This window comes from Mandrillus leucophaeus, unplaced genomic scaffold (genome assembly GCF_000951045.1).
Source record: "Mandrillus leucophaeus isolate KB7577 unplaced genomic scaffold, Mleu.le_1.0 Scaffold943, whole genome shotgun sequence".
NCBI lineage: Eukaryota > Metazoa > Chordata > Mammalia > Primates > Cercopithecidae > Mandrillus > Mandrillus leucophaeus.
Window position 1 is genome coordinate 201,374 of NW_012110286.1, and position 25,153 is coordinate 226,526.

At 37.8% G+C, this 25,153-nt stretch overlaps 1 protein-coding gene across 2 annotated transcripts in view; it reads left to right on the plus strand.

The window, feature by feature from the left end:
- The window catches only part of INPP4B (inositol polyphosphate-4-phosphatase, type II, 105kDa), a 501,991-nt gene that overhangs the window by 68,658 nt on the left and 408,180 nt on the right, over positions 1–25,153 (plus strand). For both annotated transcript variants that reach the window (XM_011970320.1, XM_011970321.1), the window contains one exon: positions 24,495–24,711. In XM_011970320.1, coding sequence (XP_011825710.1) covers positions 24,621–24,711 — 91 coding nt within the window. In that variant the 5' untranslated portion in view covers positions 24,495–24,620. The remainder of the gene's footprint in view (positions 1–24,494; positions 24,712–25,153) is intronic.

A 25,153-nucleotide genomic window follows, 5' to 3' on the forward strand; every position in this document is an offset into this window, starting at 1 on the left:
ACATCCAGTGAAAATTTCTATCCTTTTGATGACATGTGAGAAGCAACCAAGTGTGTCACACACTGAAGAGCAGAGTAAAAAGCTCACATCAAAACAAAAGGCCTCTTTAATCCTCATGTGGCCACTAGTCAGCTGGATACGTGAAAAACTCTTCAGATTTGTCTCTGAGCCTTGGTGTTCCCATCACTTACATGAGATGACTACCAGTTTCTTTATACCTCTTCAATTCTACGTTCTCTTAAAACATTTTACCCCCATATTTTAAAGATTTAGCCAAGCCCTTTCAAAGAGCAGATGGAGATTCCATCAAGCAGGTGTTTCTGTCTTCACTTTGTAATTCTTCAGGATGCCTTCCCTTTTGCTGAATGACACAGAACAAAATCTAACGAGTCAGATGGCTGACTCACTGCATTCCCAAAGTGGGTCCATGTGTTCCCCTTCAGGACATCGGGTCATTGTTGGAAACTATTCAAATTCTGATTCAGATCTGATACTATTTGAGTTGTCACAATTAAGGGTGCCTCGTCAATGAGCTCATGTACTTTGCAGGGACATGGATGAAGCTGGAAACCATCATTCCGAGCAAATTATCACAAGGACAGAAAATCAAACACTGCATGTTCTCACTCATAGGTGGGAACTGAACAATGAAATCACTTGGACACAGGGTGGGGAACATCACACACAGGGCCTGTCGGCAGATGAGGGGTTGGGGGAGGCATAGCATTAGGAGAAATTCCTAATGTAAATGATGAGTTGATGGGTGCAGCAAACCAACATGGCACATGTATACCTGTGTATGAAACCTGCACGTTGTGCTCTTGTACCCTAGAACTTAAAAGTATAATAAAAAAGGGTGCCTTGTCACAGAGATAGAGCACCCCCCTTTACTTCATATACATTATTCTTATCCTAATTTGAAATGAGTGAATAACAGAACTGATGTCTAATTTACAATGAATCAAAAGCTTCTGTTTGTTCAGCTGAGGTCTCTGTCTTGCTGCTTTGTGTGCTGTCCTTTTAACTGTCACTATTTTGCTAGTTCCAGTGATCATGGATTACTCATTGTGATTTGGAATCGTTTCTTGATTGAGATTGTGATCTCCAAAAGGCCATCCTATAATTTAAAGAAGCAATAAAAGAAACTATTATCTCTTTGTTAAGTAACCAGAATGTTGGGTCTGGATAACTGGATGTATCCAATCATTAGAAACTATTTTCAGGCCAGGTGCAGTGGCTCACGCCTGCAACCTTAGCACTTTGAGAGGCTGAGGCAGGCGGATCACTTGAAGTCAAGAGTTTGAGACCAGCCTGGCCAACATGTTGAAACCCCGTCTCTACCAAAAATACAAAAATTAACTAGGCGTGGTAGTGTGTGCCTGTAATCCCAGCTACTCAGGAGGCTGAAGCAGGAGAATTGCTTGAATCCAGGAGGTAGAGATTGCAGTGAGCCAGGATCATGCCACTGCACTCCAGCCTGGGCAACAGAGTGAGACTCCATCTCAAAAAAAAAAAAACAAAAAAAAACAAAAAAAACAGCAACAAAAAAGGAAACTATGTTCAAACACCAATGATTTTGAATCTTTATTCTTGAGTTTTTTTATTCTGGCTTATCCACAGAAAGTATATTTGCATCAAGAACCAGTAAAAGAACCAGAGATGTGTATGTCACAAACACACAGGATACTATAAATAAGATCATAAATACACATGTTGTGTTTTGATTTTCACTTTTCTATCTATAGGTTGTAGTACTTGGATATTAAATGCTATATTGATAGGTTATACTTTTTTTGGGGGGGAGTTATTTTTAAGAATTAAGAAAAATGTAATTAAAAACAGCAAATATAAGATAAATGTCTTCTAGTCCTTCCTTCTTTGTTTCTATCCCTCTGCCCTAATTTCTTTCTCAAGAAATAATAGAAGTTTGAAAAATTTTGTGTGTGAAAAGAAGGAGAAAGGGCTCTAGTACTGGAGACTCCAGTTCACATCTATGTTTCTCCAATTAGTAAGTGGATCCTGGAAGAAATTACTTTTTAATCTTTAGTTTTGTATCTGGAAAGCTGAAGTTACATGATAAATTTGTTATGAAGATTAATGTAATACATATAGAATGATAGCATAGAGCATGGCATATAAACATCCTCAGAAAATCGTGGCTACTGTTGACTAAAATGAATTTCAAAAACAGCAGTAAAAATAGAACACTGTGGAAATTATGGATGGATATTAGTAGCACCTCTCCTGATTCGGTATTTCCAAGGAAGAAAGGGAAGTGTGATGTTCTAGTCAATGGTATTTTATAGAATTTATTCTATCTCTGGTCTCTCTCTCCCTCTGCGTTCTTCTATATGTCACACTAGTTTGAACTGCAGTGTGTCCTAAAACCCACATTGCTTTTAGTGAATTGTTAAATTCTAGATGATCTTGCTTTGATGACATTAAGACACTAGTTATTATTGTGAGCTGTGCTCTAACTGTCCTTGCCAACCTCCAACACATTCCTAAGTTTGGCATACCATGAAGTGGCTCTGTTTAGTCCCAGAGGTACTTTGGTCTGTCCTTGCCAGGGGCTGAGTGGGGTGCCAGGAGTTGGGCAGCAGAGCTGAGGCTGGGGAGAGCAAAGATGAAAGGGAGTGAGAGCTGGGGACAGAATCTAGGCTGGGTCAGGGCTGCTCTATGGTAAGAGTCCATCACAAAGAGGTCAATTTCTTATAGGGAATGAGAGGGAAGGTGAGTGTCCAGCACCAGGAAGAGAGAACTGAGATTATGAGACCCTGGGCAGCCTGGAAGTACTGATGGTACGACATGAACCAATTGCTGGAGAGACTGAAGCCCAGGCTAGAATCCAGGACAGCTCCAGGCAACAGTCTAGAAAGTCTGGTTAAGTCTGGTTAAGTAAACATGGGTCTGTAGCCCACATTGACTTTTTATCTGGCAGAATTCCCTATTCATCCCTTTTGATTTATGAGCCTAGAATCTGAGTGATCTTCTATGCCTTAATGTGGTGCTTGTCAAGCTTAAGTGTGCATAAGAATCACCTTTGCCAAAATGTACTTCCTTTTTTTTTTTGAGACAGAGTCTTGCTCTATTGCCAGTCTGGAGTGCAGTGGCACAATCTCGCCTCACTGCAACCCGCTTCCCGGGTTCAAGTGATTCTCCTGCTTCAGCCTCCCGAGTAACTGGGATTACAGTCACGTGCCACCACACCCAGCTAATTTTTGTATTTTTAATAGAAACGGGGTTTCACCATGTTGGCCAGGATGGTCTCAATCTCTTGACCTCATGATCCACCTGCCTCGACCTCCCAAAGTGCTGGGATTACAGGCGTGAGCCACTGAACCTGGCCTAAAATGTACATTCTGATGTGGTAAGTCTAGAGTATGGCTCAAGGTTCTGCATTTCTAGTAAGCTTCTGTGTAATACAGATGCTGCTTGTCCAGGGACCATATTTTAAGTGTCAGTACCCTTACAGACTATTACTGTTTCGTCTTGCTAGATCCATGGGTCTTCTCTGTCTGTTTAATGTCAGTGCTGCTTCCTCGTGGTAAAGAGGAGAACATCATTAACTAGTTGCAATGCTAGTCTGCAGCTGGACTGGTTGCCTTCAGGATATTTTATCATACTGGAACCTTGACAACTCTCATCTTTATTCTTATTGTGACAAAGCAGGTCCTCACTGAATTTAATATTGCTAGCAAAACCGTACTGACATCCTGGAGAATTCAATTGTCTCCTGATGCAATTGGTTTTCCTGGGCAGAAACATTTCCCCATCCATGCATGCACATCCATTGCCCTGACGGGAGTTATCTGCTGCCTGGTCAGGGGTCTCCGTGGGAAGCCAGGCATGCCTTTAACCTTTAAATACATGCTTGATTATTTTATCAGGTAAAATACAGAATTTGCCAAGTTACGCAATTTTCCACAAAGAGAACTTTCTCCTGAAACTTTATGTATTTATGTATTTCTGTATCATGTTATTTTTGGATGATGTTAAATCAGGATATATTCCTGTTACTGGGCACAGGGGCCTGGTTGCAAAATTCTGAATATAGTTGTCCTACAACGATGGTAGCCTTCAAAGTAGTTTTCCTTGTTCCCAATGAGAGGAAAAGAACAGAAAAGACAGGCAAATCCCCATCTGGATTGTATTTCTGCTTTTACCTTTTCTTGACATTATTTAGCATTTGGCTGATCCTTACTTAACCAGACTTTCTAGGTGTGATCCTGTCCATTCACACTCTATCTTGCAAATTCCAGCAGGTGTGCAGACGGTTTTTAAGCGATTTGACATTGTGAAATATATCTAGATTACGAGAATGAATTCCTGGCTTCAGAAATGTTGCGACATTGTTGTAATGTGAACAAATTTAATGCTTCACTATTGAAAGGCTATGTCATCAGCATAACTGAGACTTGCTCAGTGCTTTTTTTTTTTTTTTTTGGAGATGGATGGGAAATAATTGATTCAGCAGTTTATATCTAAGTGCTGTTTGGAAACCAAAACAAGAGCCACAGGTGTGTAGCATCATCAAGCATCCATCACTCCCTGCCTGGACATCAGCCATCACAGGCCATGAAACCTATTTAACCAGAGGTCCATTCAGCACCCAAGAATATAGCTAATCATGTGATGCCTCACATTCCTGTCATCCTGAGATACCACCTACACCCGGGCACTTTCTCCCATTTATCTTTCCCTATTGTATTATCCTCTTTCGCTACGGACTTAGTTGGCCATGACTGTCTTCTCCCGATCATCTCACTTTTAAAATATAACATAATGTTCATGGAGTCTTCTGTTTCTATGAAAAACAGTCTCACCTTCCACTTCTTTGAGGAATGTTTTCTTTGTTTCTTTGTCTTAATAGAAACCTGGCTTTATTCTCATAAGGACTGCTTCCTTGCTGCCTCCCCTCATGTAGGCAGGCCACGCATCAGAGAGCCCAGAGGCAGGGTTACCATTTTCCTAGTGCCACAAGACGCCCTTTAAGTTGTAATAATCTCATTTACAATTACAGATGCCTGGCTATATATATCTTCACTCCTATTTATTATGCTTATTGTTCAAACTCCTGGTCCTCCAGACTTTTCTACTAGGCACACAGTCTTTCTCTAGTCCTCAGGCCCTGACTGTGATCCTTCAGGGTGATTTCAGTTTTCATGCAAGTTACTCATCTAACACCCTTGATGCATAGTTTCTTTGTCTTGCTGGCCCTAGAGGCTAACACCACCACTCCATTTCAGCCACTTATTTACTCTGTGCCTCTACCCTGAACTTCTCACTTCTCATCACTTAGACCTGAACACTTCTCTCATCTCCCAATTTATTAAATATATTACATCTTTCTTTTTTAATGGCTTCCAAATCCAGCCTTGGTCACATTGTGAATACTACATTCTGTGCTTCACTTTTTTCTCACTGCACTAGCAGGCAAAATCCCAACACTATGGCCACTATACTGTCATTCTTCTCCAGGCTGCTGAGCACTGCTGGAGAAAGCCTCTCAGCTAGTCAGACTGAGGCCCCCACAAATCTGTGGTCTCCAAGCCCTGCCAGATCCATAGCTTGCTTGTTTCCTCACCCAGTGCTCATGGAAACCAGCTCAAAACTCTGCTTTTCTTCTCAAAGCTTGTACCGCACTGCTTCAGAATTTCTTCTCAACACATGACTCTGCCTCTTTTTAGTTCAATTCATAATGGGTATTTAAAACATAACAGATATAAAGAAAAATATTTTTTCTATTACCCATTTTAAGAAATACAACTTTCCTGATACAGTTGAAGAATACTTGTTCCCCTCCCTGATCACGTTAATCATGCACTTCCTTAATTTCTTTGTAATGTATCTCTTGTGTATGTACTCTTAAGCAATATATTAGGTTGGTGCAATATATGATTTTTAGTGGCAGAAATATCAATTACTTTTGCACCAAGCTGTAGAACCAAAGAGTATTATTTTACAGGGTTTAACAATGTCTGTAAGTACCACCCTCTCTCTCTCTCTGTCTGCCTTCCTGCCACTCACTACTTCTCTTTTCTCAGCACTTTGTGAAGTTTATCTATGTTGCTTCATAAAATGAAGAGCTCCTCATTTTCTCTACTCTAAAGAATGAATAAATCACAATATATTATCTACCTTCTTGTTGACGGACAATTAGCTTGTTTTCAATATTTTATTAGAACTTGATTTGCTATAAACATTCTCCTAATTATCTTTTGATATGCATTTGTAAGAGTTTATCTACATTATATGCTTAGAAGTAAAATTACTTTTTAACTTTACTGGATATCACCAAATTATTTTTCATTGTGGTTGGAGTACCTGCAGTTTATAAAAGTTTATATTACTCTAAATCTTCATCAATGTTTGAGGTTTTGAAACTAAAATATTTACTTATTGATGGTTATATTTTATATATAATTTGGTTTTAGTTTACATTTCCCTGATACTAGTGAAGTTGATAATCATTTAATATGTTTCTGGGTAATTTGTGTTTAATATATTTGAATTACATGTTTATATATTTTGATAGCTTTTTCCTATTGTTTTTACTTTTTTATTGATTTGCTCACATGATTAATATATTCTGGAAACTAAATCTTCATCAGCTATGTTTATGACACAGATTATTTTCTTTATCCTGCTTATTTTAGAGTTAATTTGCATTTTTTGTAGTTATGAAGTAAAAGATCATTGATTTGAGACCTTGTTTTCTGACATAAACATTTAATACAACAAATTTTCCTCCAATCATATTTTGATATGTAGTATAGTGATTTTATTTTGATACAAGTAAATGTGAATGTTTTTTGTGACTTTTTGCTTCATCAGTTACTTGAAAATATATTGTTTAATTTTCAAATATTTTGAAATTGTTAGTAATTTCTAGCTGAATCTTCTTGTGGTCAGAAAATGCACTTGTTATGATTTCATTTATTTTAAATTTGTTAAGGTTTCTTTTATGAGTCAGGATAGAAGCTATCTTAGTGAATATTCCATAAGCACTTTGAAAAAATATGTATTCTATTGTTAGGCAAAGCATTTTATAAGTGTCAATTAGGTCAAGTTGTTGGTAGTGTCGTCTAAGTGTTTTATATCCTCACTGATTTTCTGTTTACTCTGACAATTAGAGGAATGCTTTTGTCCTCAGGTATTGTGAATTTGTCTATTTCACTTCTGTCAGTTTTTGCTTTGTCTATTTTCAAATTTTTAGGTACATTCACATTTAAGATCATTATGTCTTCTTGATGAATTAACCATTTTATAATTATATAATGTGCATGTTAGTATTCCTTAATGTGAAGTCTATTTTGTTTGACATTGATGTAGCCACACCAATTTTCTTATGACTAGCATTTGCCTCATATATATTGTTCTATCTCTTTGTTTCTAACCTGTCTATGTAATTATATTTAAATATAACACTTTTTATTTTTTTGAGACGAAGTCTCACTCTGTCACCCAGGCTGGAGTGCAGTGGCCGGATCTCAGCTCACTGCAAGCTCCGCCTCTCAGGTTCACGCCATTCTCCTGCCTCAGCCTCCCAAGTAACTGGGAATACAGGCGCCCGCCACCATGCCCGGCTAATTTTTTGTATTTTTTTAGTAGAGACGGGGTTTCACTGTGTTAGCCAGGATGGTCTCGATCTCCTGACCTCGTGATCCTCCCACCTTGGCCTCCCAAAGTGCTGAGATTACAGGCATGAGCCACCGCACCTAGCCAATATGACACATATTTTAAATGCATAGTCAGCTTTGCTTTTCTTATCCAAGCTGGCAATCTCTATCTTTTAATTGGTGTGTGTGTGTGCGTGTGTATGTGTGTGTGTGTTATATGTGTCTTGGGGGAAGCTGTTTGCTTTAAATATAATTATTGATATGGTTGGATTAAAAATCATTTTGATAGTTACTTTCTATTTATTGCATCTGTTTTTCTTTCCTCCTGCTTTTAGATGAGGTGCATATTTTTTTTGTTACTGTTTCATGTCTGCTATTTATTTATCAGGTATACTTGTTTGAAGAAATTATTAGTGGTTACTGTAGGGATTACCATATACAATTTAATTAATCACAGTCTACCTTCAAATATTTTAGTTGTATAATTGTATACTATACTTTTAGTATAAGAACTATACTCTATACTTTCAATTTCTTCCTTTCATCATTTTTGCTATTGATGTTTCATATCATCCTTTTATATATACTATAATCACATAATGCTCTGCTACTATTTTTGCACTAGACAAATGGTTGGAAAACTCTGGCCTGTAGGCCAAATCCAGAATACCCATTACTTTTGGAAATAAAGTTTATTGTAACACAATTATGTCTATTTATTCATATATTATCAATTATTGCTTTCACACTATAATAGCAGAATTGAACAGTTGTGACAGAGGCTACATGGCCCACAAAATCCAAAATATTTACGCTGTGGTCCCTAACAGAAAACATCTGCCAACCTCTGCCTCAGACAATTGTCTTTAGTAATCGCTAAAAGCAAGAAAAGATGAAATTGACATTTACTTTCCTTTATATTACTTATGATACTGCTCATTTGCTTTACAGATTCAAGCATCTCTCCATTGTTATGCTCTCTATGTTATATCATGAAAAGCCATCTTAACGTTTCTTGCAATGCAGGTCAGCTGATAATGAATTTGTCAGTTTTGTTTATCTGGATAATAGCTTTCATTTTTCCTTAATTTTAAAAATTATTTTTACTTTGTATAGAATTCTGAGTTGACATGTTGTCTTTCAGAACATTAAAGATGTTAATTCATTAACTTTTGAAATAGTTTTTAATAAAAATTCCACTGTATTTCTTACCTTGTTACTTTATATGTAATTTGCTTGTTTGCTCTAGCTGCCTTTAAAAGTTTCTCAACTAAAATTCTACTTTACATCTAACCATCATTTTGGCTTTGAAGCCGCACCTGATTTTATCTTTGAATTGCAGTAGTTGGAATATAATGTTTGTGGGAGTGTTTTGGTTTGGGGGTTTCGGTATGCTTGATTATTGGGGGGTGTGTATGTGTTTGTGTGTGCATGTTTGCTCTGTTGATGTTTTATACGTTTCTTGGATCTTGATGTTTTGTTCTTGTATTTGATATTTTTCAGTATTTTTGGCAAATTCACAGTCATTATCTGTTCAAATAATTACTTTTTTCTATTTTTTCTTCTAAGATTCAAATAACATATGTACTAGACTGCTTGAATTGCCACAGTCTACTGTGGATACTCTTTTATGCTTTTTTGCTTATCGTGCTTTTTCACTCTTTGTGTTTAAGTCTGGATAATATCTTTTTTTTCTTTTTTTTTTTATTATAATTTAAGTTCTGGGATACATGTGCAGAATGTGCAGGTTTGTTACATAAGTGTACATGTGCCATGGTGGTTTGCTACACCCATCAACCCGTCATCCAGGTGTTAAGCCTCGCATGCATTAGGTATTTGCCTAATGTTCTCCCTCCCCTTGCCCTCCGCCCCCTGACAGGCCCTGGTGTGTGATGTTCCACTCCCTGTGTCCATGTGTTCTCATTGTTCAACTCCCACTTATGAACAAGAACATATGATGTTTGGGTTTTTGTTACTGTGTGTGTTTGCTGAGAATGATGGTTTCCAGCTTCATCCATATTCCTGCAAAGGACATAAACTCATTCTTTTTTGTGGCCGCATAGTGTTCCATGGTGTATATGTGCCACATTTTCTTTATCCAGTCTATCATTGATGGACATTTGGGTTGGATCCAAGTCTTTGCTATTGTGAATAGTACTGCAGTAAACATACATGTGCATGTGTCTTTGCAGTAGAATAATTTATAATCCTTTGGGTATATACCCAGTAATGGGATTGTTGGGTCAAATGGTATTTCTGGTTCTAGATCCTTGAGGAATCACCACACTGTCTTCCACAATGGTCGAACTAATTTACACTCCCACTAATGGTATAAGTGTTCCTATTTTTCCTCATCCTCTCCAGCGTCTGTTGTTTCCTGACTTTTTAATGATCAACATTCTAACTGGTGTGAAATGGTATCTCATTGTTGTTTTGATTTGAATTTCTCTAATGACCAGTGATGATAAGGTTTTTTTTCATATGTTTGTTGGCCACATAAATGTCTTCTTTTGAGAAGTGTCTGTTCATATCCTATGCCCACACTTTTTGATGGGGTTGTTTGTTGGCAACCTACAGAATGAGAAAATTTTTGCAATCTATCCATTTGACAAAGGTCTAATATCAAGAATCTACAAGGAACTCAAATGTATAAGTCTGGATAATTTCTATTAGCCTACCTTCAAGTTCACTGATTATTTTCTTGCCTGTGTCAAACCTACTGGTGAGCCTGTCAAAGGCATTCTTTATCTCTGTTATTATATTTTATTTACATTTCTAGCATTTTGGTTTTGTTCTTTCTTATAGCTTCTATCTCTGCTAAAATTCCCTATCTGGTCATGCAACTTGTCCACTTTTTCCACTAGAGTTTTTAGCATATTCCCTTTCTGTTAGTTCTAATACCTGGGTAATATCTGAGTCTGGGTTTCTTGGTATATATGTACATATTATTTTTTGCTTTTGTTTTTGACACTTTTTCATCCTTCTCCTCTTCTACCCCACTTTTCCTTTTCTTCCTCTTCTTTCTCCCTCTCCTTTATCTTATTCTCTTCTTCCTCCTCTCTTTATTCTACTTTAATATTAAATTGTGCCTAGAGTACAGTTTGGATGGCTGGAGACTGCTCTCCACTCTCCACTCTCTACTTTAAGCTTTCTTGGAAGTTTCTACCTAAGAGAGGTTCATTATTTGTGCTCGCATGCCCCCTCTGGTGGGAGGTAGCCTTCTGTCACTTGTTTCCTGGTGGTGGGGGCAGAGGCATTCTCTGTCCTCATCTTTCATGCTTGGTTGTAGACAAGCCCTATGTTCTGGGGTCTTGGGGTGGGACTTTCTCAGTGATCCGGTCACTCTATAGTAATAAAGGATCAGGGGATCTCTAATGGTCTCATCCCGGGAAGATTTACTGCTCCTCCCTTGCTAATTTCAATGAGTCTTCACCTACGGTCAACAGGGTCTGCCATTTTTGTTCTGTAGGAATGAGGATCCAAGTGGGTCTTTGTACATTTCTTGCAATGACTGCTGCTGCCCTTCAGCAGGCATGTACCTCAAAGGGACACTTTCTCCAGGCACCTACTCTGCTTCCAGTCATTCTCATGAGCATTTGGGTGAGGTCCATAAAGAAGACCTTTTAGTGCAGAATACTCTTGAGTAAAGATTCTCAGGAGTGTTATATTCTCATGCTAGCCCACAGATGACATTATGTATTTTGACTGAATTCTTATTACCAGCTTTTTTGAGGTCTGATGTGGTTTGGTTGTGTCCCCACCCAAATCTTACCTTGAATTGTAATGATCCCCATGTGTCAAGGGCAGAGCCAGGTGGAGATAATTGAATCATGGGATCAGTTTCCCCCATACTGTTCTCATGGTAGTGAATAAGTCTCATGAGATCTGATGGTTTTATAAATGGGAGTTCCCCTGCACAAGCTCTCTCTTGCCTGCGGCCATGTAAGATGTGCCTTTGTTTCTCCTTTGCCTTCTATCATGATTGTGTGAAGCCTCTCCAGCCATGTGGAACTGTGAGTCCATTAAACCTCTTGTCTATATAAATTACCCAGTCTCAGGTATGTCTTTATTAGCAGTGTGAGAACACACTAATTTAAGGCCTGACATCTCTTCCTACCATGCTCTGCTCCACGGAGACATGTAAATTTCCTTAGATATCCAACTAGTTGGTTGCCCTGAGACCTCATCTGTTTTACTAGTTAAGGAAAACTTATGATTTCATGCATCATTTAAGTTTTTCTTGAAGTTAGGGTTGGAGTCATTCTTTATATCTTTGTACATCCTAAATGGAAACCGGAACCTTCTATGTTACAAACACATTTTCCTAGTCTGTGGTTTGTTTTCTCACTTTTTATGGTATCTTTTGCCCACAGAACATTTTAGTTTTAAAGTAGTCAGATTTATTCATCTTTTTTTTTTTTTTTGAGATGGAGTCTTGCCCTGTTGCCCAGGCTGGAGTGCAGTGGCACAATCTTGGCTCACTGCCTCCTGGGTTCAAGCAATTCTCCTGCCTCAGCCACCCATATAGCTAGGATTATAGGCACATGCCATCATGTCCAGCTAATTTTTATATTTTTTAGTAGAGACAGCTTTTCACCATGTTGGCCAGGCTGGTCTTGAACTCCTGACCTCATGATCCACCAACCTCAGCCTCCCAAAGTGCTGGGATTACAGGTGTGAGCCACAGTGCCCAGCCCATGTTTTTCTTTATGGTCTATGCTTTTGAAGTTGAGTTGAAAAATCTTTTCCTACATTGAGTTCATAAATATTCTTTTTTATTTAAGAAAAAAAAAATGAAGCCATTGGTAAGAGCATCATCAATTTCAGATCATGCTTCATTTTCTACTCACCTTCCTTTCTTTAATTATAGTGGATTGTACCAACTGGATATTGCCTTGCTTGTATCTCCTTAATGTTCAATTATTTTTTTTTTTTCTCTCTCTTTTCTGGCCATGTTACTTCAGCATTTAAATGTGCTCACGTGTCCCAATTATTAAGAAAAAAAAAGTTATATCTTAACTCAGTGGCCTTACCTGCTTGAGAAATATCAGCTAAGTGGAGTGATAACACTGTTCCCTCTGTTGTTCCTACCTGCTGCTCCTCCCGTCACTGACCATGCCTTTTCCCACTAAATTCTTTTCTTGTCCCCTTAAATTATTTTTGCACCTTAAGGTTGATTTCTCAGCCCTCTCTTCTTCTCACTATATGCATTTTTTTCGGTGACTTCATGAATTCTTTGGTTTTAACCATTAGCCAAATACACTTCACCAAAGATACTTCTCTAGCCTTAATATTTCTCCAGAAAATTTAGACCCATATGTGTTTCTATTTTAAGGCACCTCAGAAACAACATGAGTAAAACTAAATTAATTATCCTTGACTAAAATTCCTTTTATTTTATTCTCTCCTGATAGGTTAGTGGTATGTAATTTACTAGGTAGCATGATCTTTCTCTTTTGCATGAATTCAACTCTGATATCACATCTAATTCTATCACCAACATCAGGTAATTCTATTTAATAACTTAGAATCTAGATTCTGTTCTCTAATCATTTACTTCTATCTTGGCTTAACCCTCATTATTATTTTATTTTCCTTGAATATTAAAATAACCTCTGAATAGGTTGATTTTCTTATCAAGCTACTACCTTTCAGTACAGTCTTTACTTTGACACTCTAGTGGGCTTTCTAAAATTCATGTATGATCATGTCACTCTCTTGCTTAAGTTTATCTAATGTGGCTTCTTTCTGCTCTCATAATTAAACTTATTCTCTCTAGTCTGGCCTTCAAGCTTTTTCTCTGATCTCTGCTTATCTTGCTAGTTTTTCTCCGGAAGCAATTCTCATTTCATATAAGGAATAACCACCACCATACACACACAAATCTAATGGACAATATGAGGACTGTAGTTAATAATAGTATTTTATTCAGTGTTTTTGCTAAATGAATAGATTATAGCTGCTCTTGCTATAGGGGCCAAAATAGGTAACTGTATAAGATGATGAATATGTTAACTTGTTACACCAAAGTAACTATTTTGTCATATATGTGTATCTTATAGCGTTATGTGCATATCTTAAATATACACAATAAAATGTATTTATTTTAAAAAGAAGGGTACTCAAAGTTTTCAAGTTGAGTTCTAAGAAGATATTTATAAAGCTCTGTGAGAGAAAAAGTGAGAGCAAGGAGTGAATAACGGTCAGGGGTTAATAGGACTTGTATTTCCCAACCCACCCCAAGCAGAGCAGCTCTGCTTTTATCTGTTTTACATATAAGCCATTATATTTCATATGAAAAAATTTCATTGACAGGATAAAAGATATTAGCAAAACCAACATCTTGTATTTAGCCAAACTGAACTATTTGCAGTTCTCTGACTTGTCATATTCTTATTTTCCCACATATTTCATTCCTGCTGCTTCATTGGCCTGGAATTGCCAGGACTCTCACCTTTGCCTAGTTCATTTCCTGGAGCCTCTTCCATGCAGTCATCTTTGATTTATTCGAGCCCTTATTTGGTGCTCTTTCCTTCTGCCCTATACTCTGATAATATCTCTTTCATGGCAGTTATCACATTCCATTGTAACTATTCACTTGATTTCCTCCCACTAAGACTGAATTCTTTTAAAGACCAATCCTAAGCTATTTATTTCTGTATGTTCAGTGCCTTGCACATGGTGACTTCTTAATAAATGTTTGTTTATACAATAAATGGATGAATAGATTTATCTAGTGTTTATTGGAATCAATATTGTTGCTATGGGGAAATAAAGAAAAACAAATTTACATTCTGACAGAGTTATTTTATAAAAATGCAGAGGAAAAAATGTATGTTATATATATATAAAGTAGAAAATAAGCAGTAATAAATTATGTAAGATAAGTTATTAGGGGAACTTAGGAGAGCATGATATTGCTTTCAGCTGAAGAAAGAGAAGTCATCATGGATGAGGTGGCACTTAAACCTGGCCCATAGAATTTGAAGGTATGTCAATTAGGGATGCATTTGAGGATGATAGAATGGGATGTAGAAAGCCATTGGATGTAATGTGACCCATTTCTTCTGTATATTTGATATCAGAGGTTGTCATCAACTCAACTCCATAATTGGCTCAGAGAGAGTTTTAAATCTTGGCTAGAAGCCAGTAGAGAATACCAACAAGAGAGTTTATTTGTATGCTGCTTCACAGGAGGAAAAATTGGTTAGACTCTTGCATTTGTGCATTATTTTGTTCATGTCTGAGAATTTCTGTTCTGTCAAGAATCAGCCCAAATAAACGCACACACATCACACATATAGATAGATACATAAATTAATAAAATGTGAAAGAAGCCATGAAAGAGGGAACGTATTCCCATAGTAGTGTTTACTAAGTGTTTGTGTCAGTTTGGGTCTTCTAGAAACAGATGCCAAGATGAAATGAGAAGTGCAAAAGATTTATTGGGAAGACACTTGAGAAGGATAAAGGTGAGAGAGCAGGGAAGGAGAATCTTCAGACTGTAATACACCTGTATGACACTTCTGCACAGAGAGGGAAGGAGGGGAATTACACAGGAAGAACCTCAGACTATAGTACAGCTTTAAGAAATCTTGGCCAAGCTGATGGGGAGCCCCAGAGCAAAGATTGCTGGTTAGCAAAATCCTGCATCAGGCAGAAATGGCCTGACTATAATACTTCTGCCATGGGTAGGCACTGGGAACAATCTAGGAAGCACATAGCCTCCCTGAGGACCTTGGAGTACTCTGCAGACATGGAGGCTCAAGACTCAGCCACACATATTTCTCACAGCAGGTCTCTTGATGGGACATGTGAGTGGTGCACCCCATGGCCCCACAATGTGCATTCCCTAAAGGTTTAGCTCATCTATAGATTTTATGTCTGTGATTTATTCACAGAAAATTTATAAATAATTGTTTAGGCTACCAAACATCTTTACATGTATAAGGCATTTAATGTCTTGATGGGGTTGTTTATTTCTTGTAAATTTGTTTAAGTTCCTTGTAAATTCTGAAAATTAGGCCTTTGTCAGATGGGTAGATTACAAACATTTTCTCCCATTCTGTAGGTTGCCTATTCTCTCTGATGATAGTTTTTTGCTGCTGTTGTTGTTTTGCTGTGCAGAAGCTCTTTAGTTTAATTAGATTTTATTTGTCAATTTTAGCTTTTGTTGCAGTTGTTTTGGCAATTTCATCATAAAATCTTTGCCCATGCCTATGTCCTGAATAGTATTTCCTAGGTTTCCTTCTAGGGTTCTTATGGTTTTGGGTTTTACATTTAACCCTTTAAACCATCTTGAGTTAACTTTTATATAAGGTGTAAGGAAGGGGTCCAGTTTCAGTTTTCTGCATATGGCTAGCCAGTTTTTCCAGCACCATTTATTAAATAGGGAATCTTTTCCTCATTTCTTGTTTTTGTCAGGGTCGTCAAAGATGAGATGTTTGTAGATGTATGGTCTTATTTCTGAGGTCTCTATTCTGTTCCATTGGTCTATATGTCGGTTTTGATACCAGTACCATGCTGTTTTTGTTACTATAGCCTTGTACTATAGTTTGAAATCAGGTAGCGTGATGCCTCCAACTATGTTCTTTTGCTTAGGATTATATTTGTTACACAGGCTCTTTTGGTTCCATATGAATTTTAAAGTAGTTTTTTTTTTTTTTTTCTAATTCTGTGAAGAGTGTCCGTGGTAGTTTGATGGGAATAGAATTGAATCTAAAAATTACTTTGTGCAGTATGGCCATTTTCACAATATTGATTCTTCCTAGCCATGAGCATGGAACTTTTTCCATTTGTTTGTGTCCGCTTGTATTTCCTTGAGCAGCGGTTTATAGTTCTCCTTGAAGAGATCCTTCTTTTTTCAATTGTTTAAAATAGCTTCAGAAGGAATGGTACCAGCTCCTCTTTGTATCTCTGGTAGAATTTAGCTGTGAATCCGCCTGATCCTGGGTTTGTTTTGGTTACTAGGCTATTTATTACTGCCCCAATTTCAGAACTTGTTATTGGTCTATTTAGGGATTCGACTTCTTCCTAGTTTAGTCTTAGGAGGGTGTATGTGTCCAGAAATTTATCCATTTCTTCCAGATTTTCTAGTTTATCTGGTAGAGGTGTTTATAGTATTCTCTGATGGTAGTTTGTATTTCTGTGGGATCAATGGTGATATCCCCTTTATCATTTTTTTTTACTGTGTCTATTTGTTTCTTCTCTATTTGTCTAGCTAGCTGTCTATCTATTTTATTGATTTTTTTTTTTTTTTTTCAAAAACACAGCTCCTGGATTCATTGATTTTTTGAAGGGTTTTTCATGTTTCTTTTTCCTTCAGTTCTTCTCTGATCTTAGTTATTTCTTATCTTCTGCTAGTTTTTAGATTTGTTTGTTCTTGCTTTTCTATTTCTCTTTTGTGATGTCAGGGTGGTGATTTGAGATCTTTCTAGCTTTCTGATGTGGGCATTTGGTGCTATAAATTTCCTTATTAACACTGCTTTAGCTGCATCCCAGAGATTCTGGTACATTGTCTCTTTGTTCTCATTTGTTTCAAAGAACTTCTTGATTTCTGCCTTAATTTGATTATTTACCCAGGAGTCATTAAGGAGCAGGTTGTTCAATTTTATTCAATTTCCACGTAGTTTGTGGTTTTTAGTGAGTTTCTTAATTTTGAGTTCCAATTTGATTGCACTGTGATCTGAGAGACTGTTATGATTTCAGTTCTTTTGCATTTGCTGAGGAGTGTTTTACTTCCAATTATGTGATCGATTTTACAGTAAGTGCCATGTAGCAGTAAGAAGAATGTATATACTGTTATTTTGGGATGGAGAGTAACTTAGGTCCACTTGATCCAGAGCTGAGTTAAAGTCCTAAATATCCTTGTTAATTTTCTGTCTTACTGATCTGTCTAATATTGACAGTGGCGTGTTAAAGTCTTCTACTATTATTGTGTGGGAGCATAAGTCTCTTTGTAGCTCTCTAAGAACTTGTTTTATGAATCTGGGTCCTCCTGTATTGGGTGCATATATATTTAGGATAGTTAGCTCTTCTTGTTGAATGAATTATTATTATGTAATGCCCTTCTTTGTCTTTTTTGATCTGTGGCAGTTTGAAGTCTGTTTTGTCAGAGACTAGGATTGCAACTCCTGCTTTTTTCCACTTTCCATTTTCTTGGTAAATTTTCCTCTATCCCTTTATTTTGAGCCTAAGTGTGTCTTTGAAAATGAGATGGGTCTCCTGAATACAGCACACCAATGGGTCTTGACCTTTTATCCAATTTGCCAGTCTGTGTCTTTTAATAAGGACATTTAGCCTATTTACATTTAAGGTGGATGTTGTTATGTATAAATCTGATCCTGTCATTATGAAACTGGCTGGTTATTTTCCACACTAGTTGATGTAATTTCTTCATAGTGTCATTGGTCTTTATATTTTGGTATGTTGTTGCAGTGGCTGGTACTGGTTTTTCCTTCCAATATTTAGTGCTTCCTTCAGGAGCTCTTGTAAGGCAGTCATGGTAGTGACAAATTCCCTCATCATTTGCTTGTCTGAAAAGGATTTTATTTGTCCTTTGCTTACAAAGCTTAGTTTGGCTTCATAAGCCACATGAATATGAAATTAGAATATGAAATTCTGGGTTGAAAATTCTTTTCTTTAAGAATGTTGAATATTGGCCCCCAGTCTCTTCTGGCTTGTAGGGTTTCTTCTGAGAGGTCCGCTGTTAGTCTGGTGGGCTTCCTTTTGTAGGTGACCTGCCCTTTCTTTCTGGCTGCCCTTAATAATTTTTCCTTCATTTCGACCTTGGAGAATCTGGTGATTATGTATCTTGGGGATGATCTTCTAATGGAGTATCTTAGTAGGTTTCTTTGTATTTCTTAAATTTGAATGTTGGCCTGTCTTGCTAGGTTGGGGAAGTTCTTCTGGATAATATCCTGAAGTGTGTTTTCCAGCTTGATTCCATTCTCCCTCTTTCAAGTACTCTAATCAGTTGTAGGTTCAGTCTTTTTACATAGTCTCATATTTCTTGAAAATTTTATTCCATATTTCTCGAAGGTTGTGTTGGTTCCTTTTCATTGTTTTTTTCTCTAGTCTTGTCTGCCTGTCTTATTTCACCAAGATAGTCTTCAGTCTCTGAAATTATTCTGCTTGATTTATTTGGCTATTGATACTTGTGTATACTTCACAAAGTTCTTGTGCTGTGTTTTTCAGCTCCATCAGGTCATTTATGTTCCTCTCTAAACTGTTTATTCTAGTTCGCAGCTCCTGTGAACATTCTATCATGGTTCTTAGCTTCTTTGTCTTGGGAGAACATTCTCCTTTACCTCAGTAAAATTTGTTATTACTCACCTTCTGACGCCTACTTCTGTCAATTTATCCATCTCATCCTCCATGCAGTTCTGTGCCCTTGTTGGAGATGTGTTGCTATCATTTGGAGGAGAAGAGACACTCTGACCTTTGGGGTTTTCATCTTTTTTTTTTTTTTTTTTTTTAATTGATTCTTTCCCATCTTCATGAGTTTGTCTAGTTTCAATCTTTGAGGCTGCTGACCCTTGGATGAGGTTTTGGTGGGGACATTTTTGTTGATGCTGCTGTTGTTGCTTTGTTTGTTTTTCACCAATCAGCTCCCTCTTCTGTAGGGCTGCTGTGGTTTGCTGGAGGTTCACTTCAGGCCCTATTCATCTGGTTTGCTCCTGCACCTGGAGATGTCACTCAAGGAGGCTGGAGAACAGAAAAGATGGGTACCTGCTCCTTCCTCTGGGATCTCTGACCTCAAGAGGCACTGATCTGATGCCAGTAGGAATGCTCCCATATAGGATGTCTGATGACCCCTGTGGGGGTCTCACCCAGTTGGGTGGCATGGGAAGCAGGATCCATTTGACAAAGCACTTTCGCTGTCCTGTGGTGGAGGGGATGTGCTGCACTGGAGGGAAACCTGCTCTTCTGGGCTGCCTGGATTCCTCAGAGCTAGCAGAAGGAAAGACTAAGTCTGCTGGTTCACAGAGACTATGGCCACCCTTTTCTCTAGGGGGTCAGCCTCAGGGAGATCAGAGTTCTGTCCCTGAGCCCCTGGCTGGAGTGTAGGGAGGCCTCGCCCAGTGAGGAGGGATGGGTCAGTGTCTGGCTTAAAGAGGCAGTCTGGCCGTAGTCTGCCATAGCTGGTGGCTGGGCTGTGGGGAATACCTCTTGGGACCCAGTCATCCAACCTCCCTGGCTTCAGCAGGGGAAAAGTGTGGCCTGGAGCTTTAGTGATGGCTGCCGCCCTTCCCCACTGGGAGCTTAGTGTGTTAGGTAGCTAGCAGCTGCAATGTTGGCTGCTGCCCCTCCCCCAAGGAACTCATACGGCTTAGACAGCAAGCAACAGCAGCGGTGGTGATGCCGCCCCTCCCCCCACAAACTTGGCAGACTTAAGCAGATTCCAGTCAAGTGGCTGTTGAGAATCTGCGTGGCTCTGTGGTTGGGACCCTAGGCCCTGGTGGCATGGGTTCATGAGTGGGATCTTCCCGATCTATGGGTTGCACAGTTCCTTGGAAAAATCAAGGTTCCCCAGGCTGGGTAGCACACTTACTTCCTGCCTCCCTTGTCTGGGTGTGGGGGCTCCCCTGCCCTGTGTGGCTCTCAGGTAGGCAGCCACACCACACTGCTCTTCCTTTTTCTCTCTGGGTCATGCCAGCCGCCTATCAGTCCCGATGACAGAACTGGATACTTTGGTGGCTGGTGCAGGATTTGTATGCTCTTTTGCTTCTTTTAGATGAAAGTCTCTGATCACCACTACTTCTAGTTGGCCATCTTGGCCCCCCCTCCCCTGCCCCCCAATAAATTCCTGTACTTTTTTTTTTTATCTTAAAGGGAGAACTATGTAGGGATTTTTTAAACATTTCATTAAAAGTGATTTTAACTAGAAAAAAAATAAATTTGTGGTAGGAATGGCAAGTTTCATTCTTATTGAAAGGACTTTTTTTTCTTCATATTTTGGTCATAATAAGCACTCACTAAATGAGAGCACAAAACAAAACAAAACAAAAGTAAATGAATAAAAGTTTTTAACTTTCTATTCACTACTATTGAAAACACTTGTGTTTAGTATCTTTATGCTAACTCCCCTTTTCCTTGCTTCTTTTTCTAAGATAGTGTCACTTGTGTGAGAAAAAGGGTCTCACATGACCATGTTGTGGCAGGGGACAAATGGAACTCGTTGGACTCATGCTGTTACTGGGTGGATACTTGCTATCCTCCATTGAGACACAGCAATCCTGGCCCAGTCACTGCTCCCCCATCTGGCTGGAGTAACCTGTAGCCTAAGCTTGTCCAACCTGCGGCCCCAGGATTGCTTTGAATGTGGCCCAACACAAATTTGTAAACTTTCTTAAAACATTATGAGTTTTTTTGGTGTTTTTTCCCCCTAGTTTATCAGCTGTCTGGTAGTGCATTTTATGTGTGGTCTAAGACAATTCTTTTTCTTCCAATGTGGCCCATCAAAGCCAAAATATTGGATACCCTTGCTACATGGATTGTCCTCTCTCATGCTTTCTGATTAACTGGGCCTCATCTTGTCTCTAGATGGCAGAGAAAACCTACTGAGTTTTGGCCATATCCTCTATCCGCTTCTTGGCCTAGAAAGCCAACATTATAACCTCTGCTGCAGGGTCACCATATCCCTTTTATAAGAAACATGTGCTAGGTTCCTTTTTATCCACACGTTGAGAGCCAGTAGTCTTTTCTCAGGTTCATCCATGAGTGAGAGGAGCAGAGGGAAACGCTGGGTTTAAACTGAGGCCGTGTCCCTCTGTCCATCTGCTTTTTGGGCTCTCTTCCACTCCCAGTAGAAAGTTCAATGTTTCCACAGGGACAACCTGAAAGATGGTTCCTCCTATATTTGCAATGGAGACAGGACATCCACTTGCCATCCACCAGTAAGTTCTCCTCCCTTCTGGGATTTAAAGTCCTAGAGAGGAGCACCACTCCCTGAACCCTGACTTGGTCTCCCTTACCTGTCTTTGTCTACCTCTGATTCCAACTTCATGGATTTCAAGAGTGTCTTCAGCTCATTATGTAAAAATTTTGGAATTTGACCATCCAGGTACATCTCTGTAGTTCACTAAAGGAAAGGTAGAGGGTTTAGCACACCTTGTTAGCACAACTTGTTTTGCCATTTTCTACGCTGGACTAAAAAATAACATGTCTTGGTCTCTGTAGATGACTGTGAGGTAAATAAGTTGCATTATTTAATATTTGCAAAGTGATTGCCCTCATTACAACTTTTTACATGTAATCACTAAGAAATCTGACACCTCTTATTGCTCCTTTCATCTTCTGTAATTTTTATTTTAATCCCTTTATCTTTCTTATTTCTTTTAATCTCTATTTCCATTTTTTAAAAATCTCAAATTTGATGAGAACTCTGGTATACGACACTGTCCCTGAATTATGCTATTAAAAAGGAACCATAACAACTAAGGGCATTCTCCTTAACACCAATCTCCTGTACCTGCAATTTGCCACCAGAACACTGTCTTGATACGAAGATGCTACTTGATTTACCTATCACTAGTGAGGGAACAGCACTGTACTAATGTTGAGCGCATCACATTTGCCCCTTCATTATGTAATGTCTCCAATTTTTCAATGTGTGTTGTTAGTTTTGTCTTCCTGCTTAATAATAACCTTCTTACATGATTTTGTGTGTCTGTCAGATTGCCGTTTATACTGTGAGGTGTACAAAATATTAACAAATATCTGTTATTGTAGTGGTCAGTAAGAAATATTGTTCAATTAAACATAACTGAACTATAACTACCAATCATCTTTTGTCCCTGGGGGAGGGTGAGAGAACCAAGAGTATTTTATGAGTACGATGACTATTCAGCTTGTACCTCTTCTGAGTAAGATAAAAGATGTGAGAACTGGCCTGAGTAGAACTATGCTTAAAAGCTATCTCTTTTAAACATGCTTGTGGTATACAACAACCACAATCTATTATTGTGGAAAAAATTTTACAAGTAGGCACAGAAAATAAACTGTTGTATGTTATAACCATAGGTAAATGCTCTATTTAACAGCTAAAAATGCAGTTACTTTCATGAGCTTTGTGACTAATTTCTTCTGAAGTGTGTGCTTGGATAACAAGTACCAAATCTTAAGTTTGTCGTCAGTGAAAATAAACGAATATCAAGAGGTTATCTCATAATTTTTGTTTTGTGTATTTAACTTCATTCTCTCTAAAATTGAATTTATTTTCACTTAGCGAATTAGTTTTGCATGGGTAGTATGCTTAAAATGGGACCACATTAATGAGTCTTTGTAGACATCTCACATCAGTCTTTTCCTACCATCCTCAAATTATACAAGTGCACATATACCAATACACAGAGTTAGACATTTATTTCATTAATTATTCACCTATAGTGTGCTGAGGTGTTATTTTGCTAGGATTCATCATACTGCCTCCTTTTCGCATTTGAAGATGACTGATCAGGATTGTGGATTGAGTCTTTGGTCAAGAAATATAGTGAAGTTAACAAATTATATAGTCCTCACATCCAAGTCACACATGTCTTGCAGTCTGCTACAGATATTATCTCACTGTTAGCATTTGTCACAGGTCTTTGGAAGAACGTGGTGCTATGAAGTGTGTGTGTGTTCTTATCAGAAAAGACTTCTAAATGTAATGGTAAAAAAAATTAGGAAACATGATCGTTGTTCAAGCTTTATTATTAATTCAAAACATAATTTTTAAATTGATGGATTTGGTCTAATTGATGGTGCAATAGCCTTCTATCCCCAGAAATATTCTTGATTGCATCCTTAGAAGCCAATATGTATTTACCCATAATTTTATTCTACTATTTTCTAAAAATTCAAGAAACTTTTTGAATTTAATTTCTGCCAGATTTTTTCAAACTAGAGCTGAATTATAAATGAAACCACTTTACCAAGAACCACAAAGAGTGAGGGTGTTGCTTTGTGAAGTTTGAGACCTTATTAATATTCCAAACCAAACTTGACTACTGCTACCTCATTACATGGCATTGGACAGATATTTAAATAGTTTTAAACATTTTAATTCAGCTGGTAACTTGATTTAAAACAACATTGATTTTGTAAAAAATTTATTCTTGGTCATATATATCATCTAAATATCAAAATGAATTTGTAAGTATTTGAGGCTGTCTGTATGACAGGGTATTAAATTCTTGGAGAGTCTTTCTTTCCCCATGCTAATTTTCATCAATTTTTCCATTGCTTTCATTTCCCCTTGAGCTTTAGCTTTTTAGAAGAATGATTCATTCTTTTCAGCATATACCATGATCATTAAACAATTACATCTTTATCAAGCAGAGCAGCAAAAGACTCCATGGATAGTAATGAGGTTGGAAACTCTCCTGTACAACCTGTTGGCTCATCTTGGAAGAAGCATGTGATGCCAAATTATTTTTTATGTGGTCAGTAATAATGTTCTAACAAGGGTGGATGGAGAGATGAGCATAAAGGGCAATTCTAATGGAAAGAACGATAGTAATATTCACCTTGCCAAAACATGGTAATGTCTTGACAAGATGCTACATGCTCTTGCTGCTAAATTAGGTTTTATACTAATTTAGCAGCCTCTACAGCTATCTGCTATCTTTCAGAATGAACTAGAAGAGAAATAATATACCTGTCATGTTTTAGAAATCTTTCATATGACTATGTAATAATTGCCTTGAGAATACCTATTAAACCTAGACTTTATGATGCATTAATTGTGTGGAATGGTCCTGAAAGTATGAGTGGAGTAGGCAGGAAGAAAGTTTATTTGAATGTAGTTGCAGTCTCTACCTACCTTTAATTTTTAGCTTTGTACTGAACTCCAATATCACTGAAATTTTAACTTTTGATGTTTCCTAGGTACAGAATTTCAGAGTGGGATATCAGATCTTTAGTGTGAAGATACATCTACATTAAACCAGAAATCACTGAAAGTGACATTTGGACAAGAACATTTGGAAAATTTTAAAACTGTGAAGGTTGATCATGGAAATTAAAGAGGAAGGGGCATCAGAAGAAGGGCAGCACTTTCTTCCTGCAGCCCAGGCCAGTGATCCCGGGGACTGTCAGTTCACAAGTAAGTATGTGTGTATCCCTCCCTGTTTTTGCATCTAAAGATGCAAATTGGGTCGACGAAACATACATGTATATATATGTATTCATAGATTCATAGGAACTTCGGTTCTAACAAATGGCATGAAATTACCTAAATATTTTTTCCTTTGCACTATTTACCTTGGTGGTGTGAGTGTATGATATGCCTCTCATCTTTTATCTTGGGTAAGATAGATGATGATCCATGAAACGGTTAAATATCAAGTAACAAGACCAAAGTTCTTGAATATATATTAAAAGCCTAATACTTTTTAAGTATACCTTCTAGACACTAATACTTCCTACGAATAACTTCTATTGGTATTTATATAATCTTATATGGGAATATTTTTTATACTGTAGAAATTCTCTCTTTAAACCCAAAAGGAAGTTAAGTTGAAAGCATTAAGAAAAAAATGGTTACA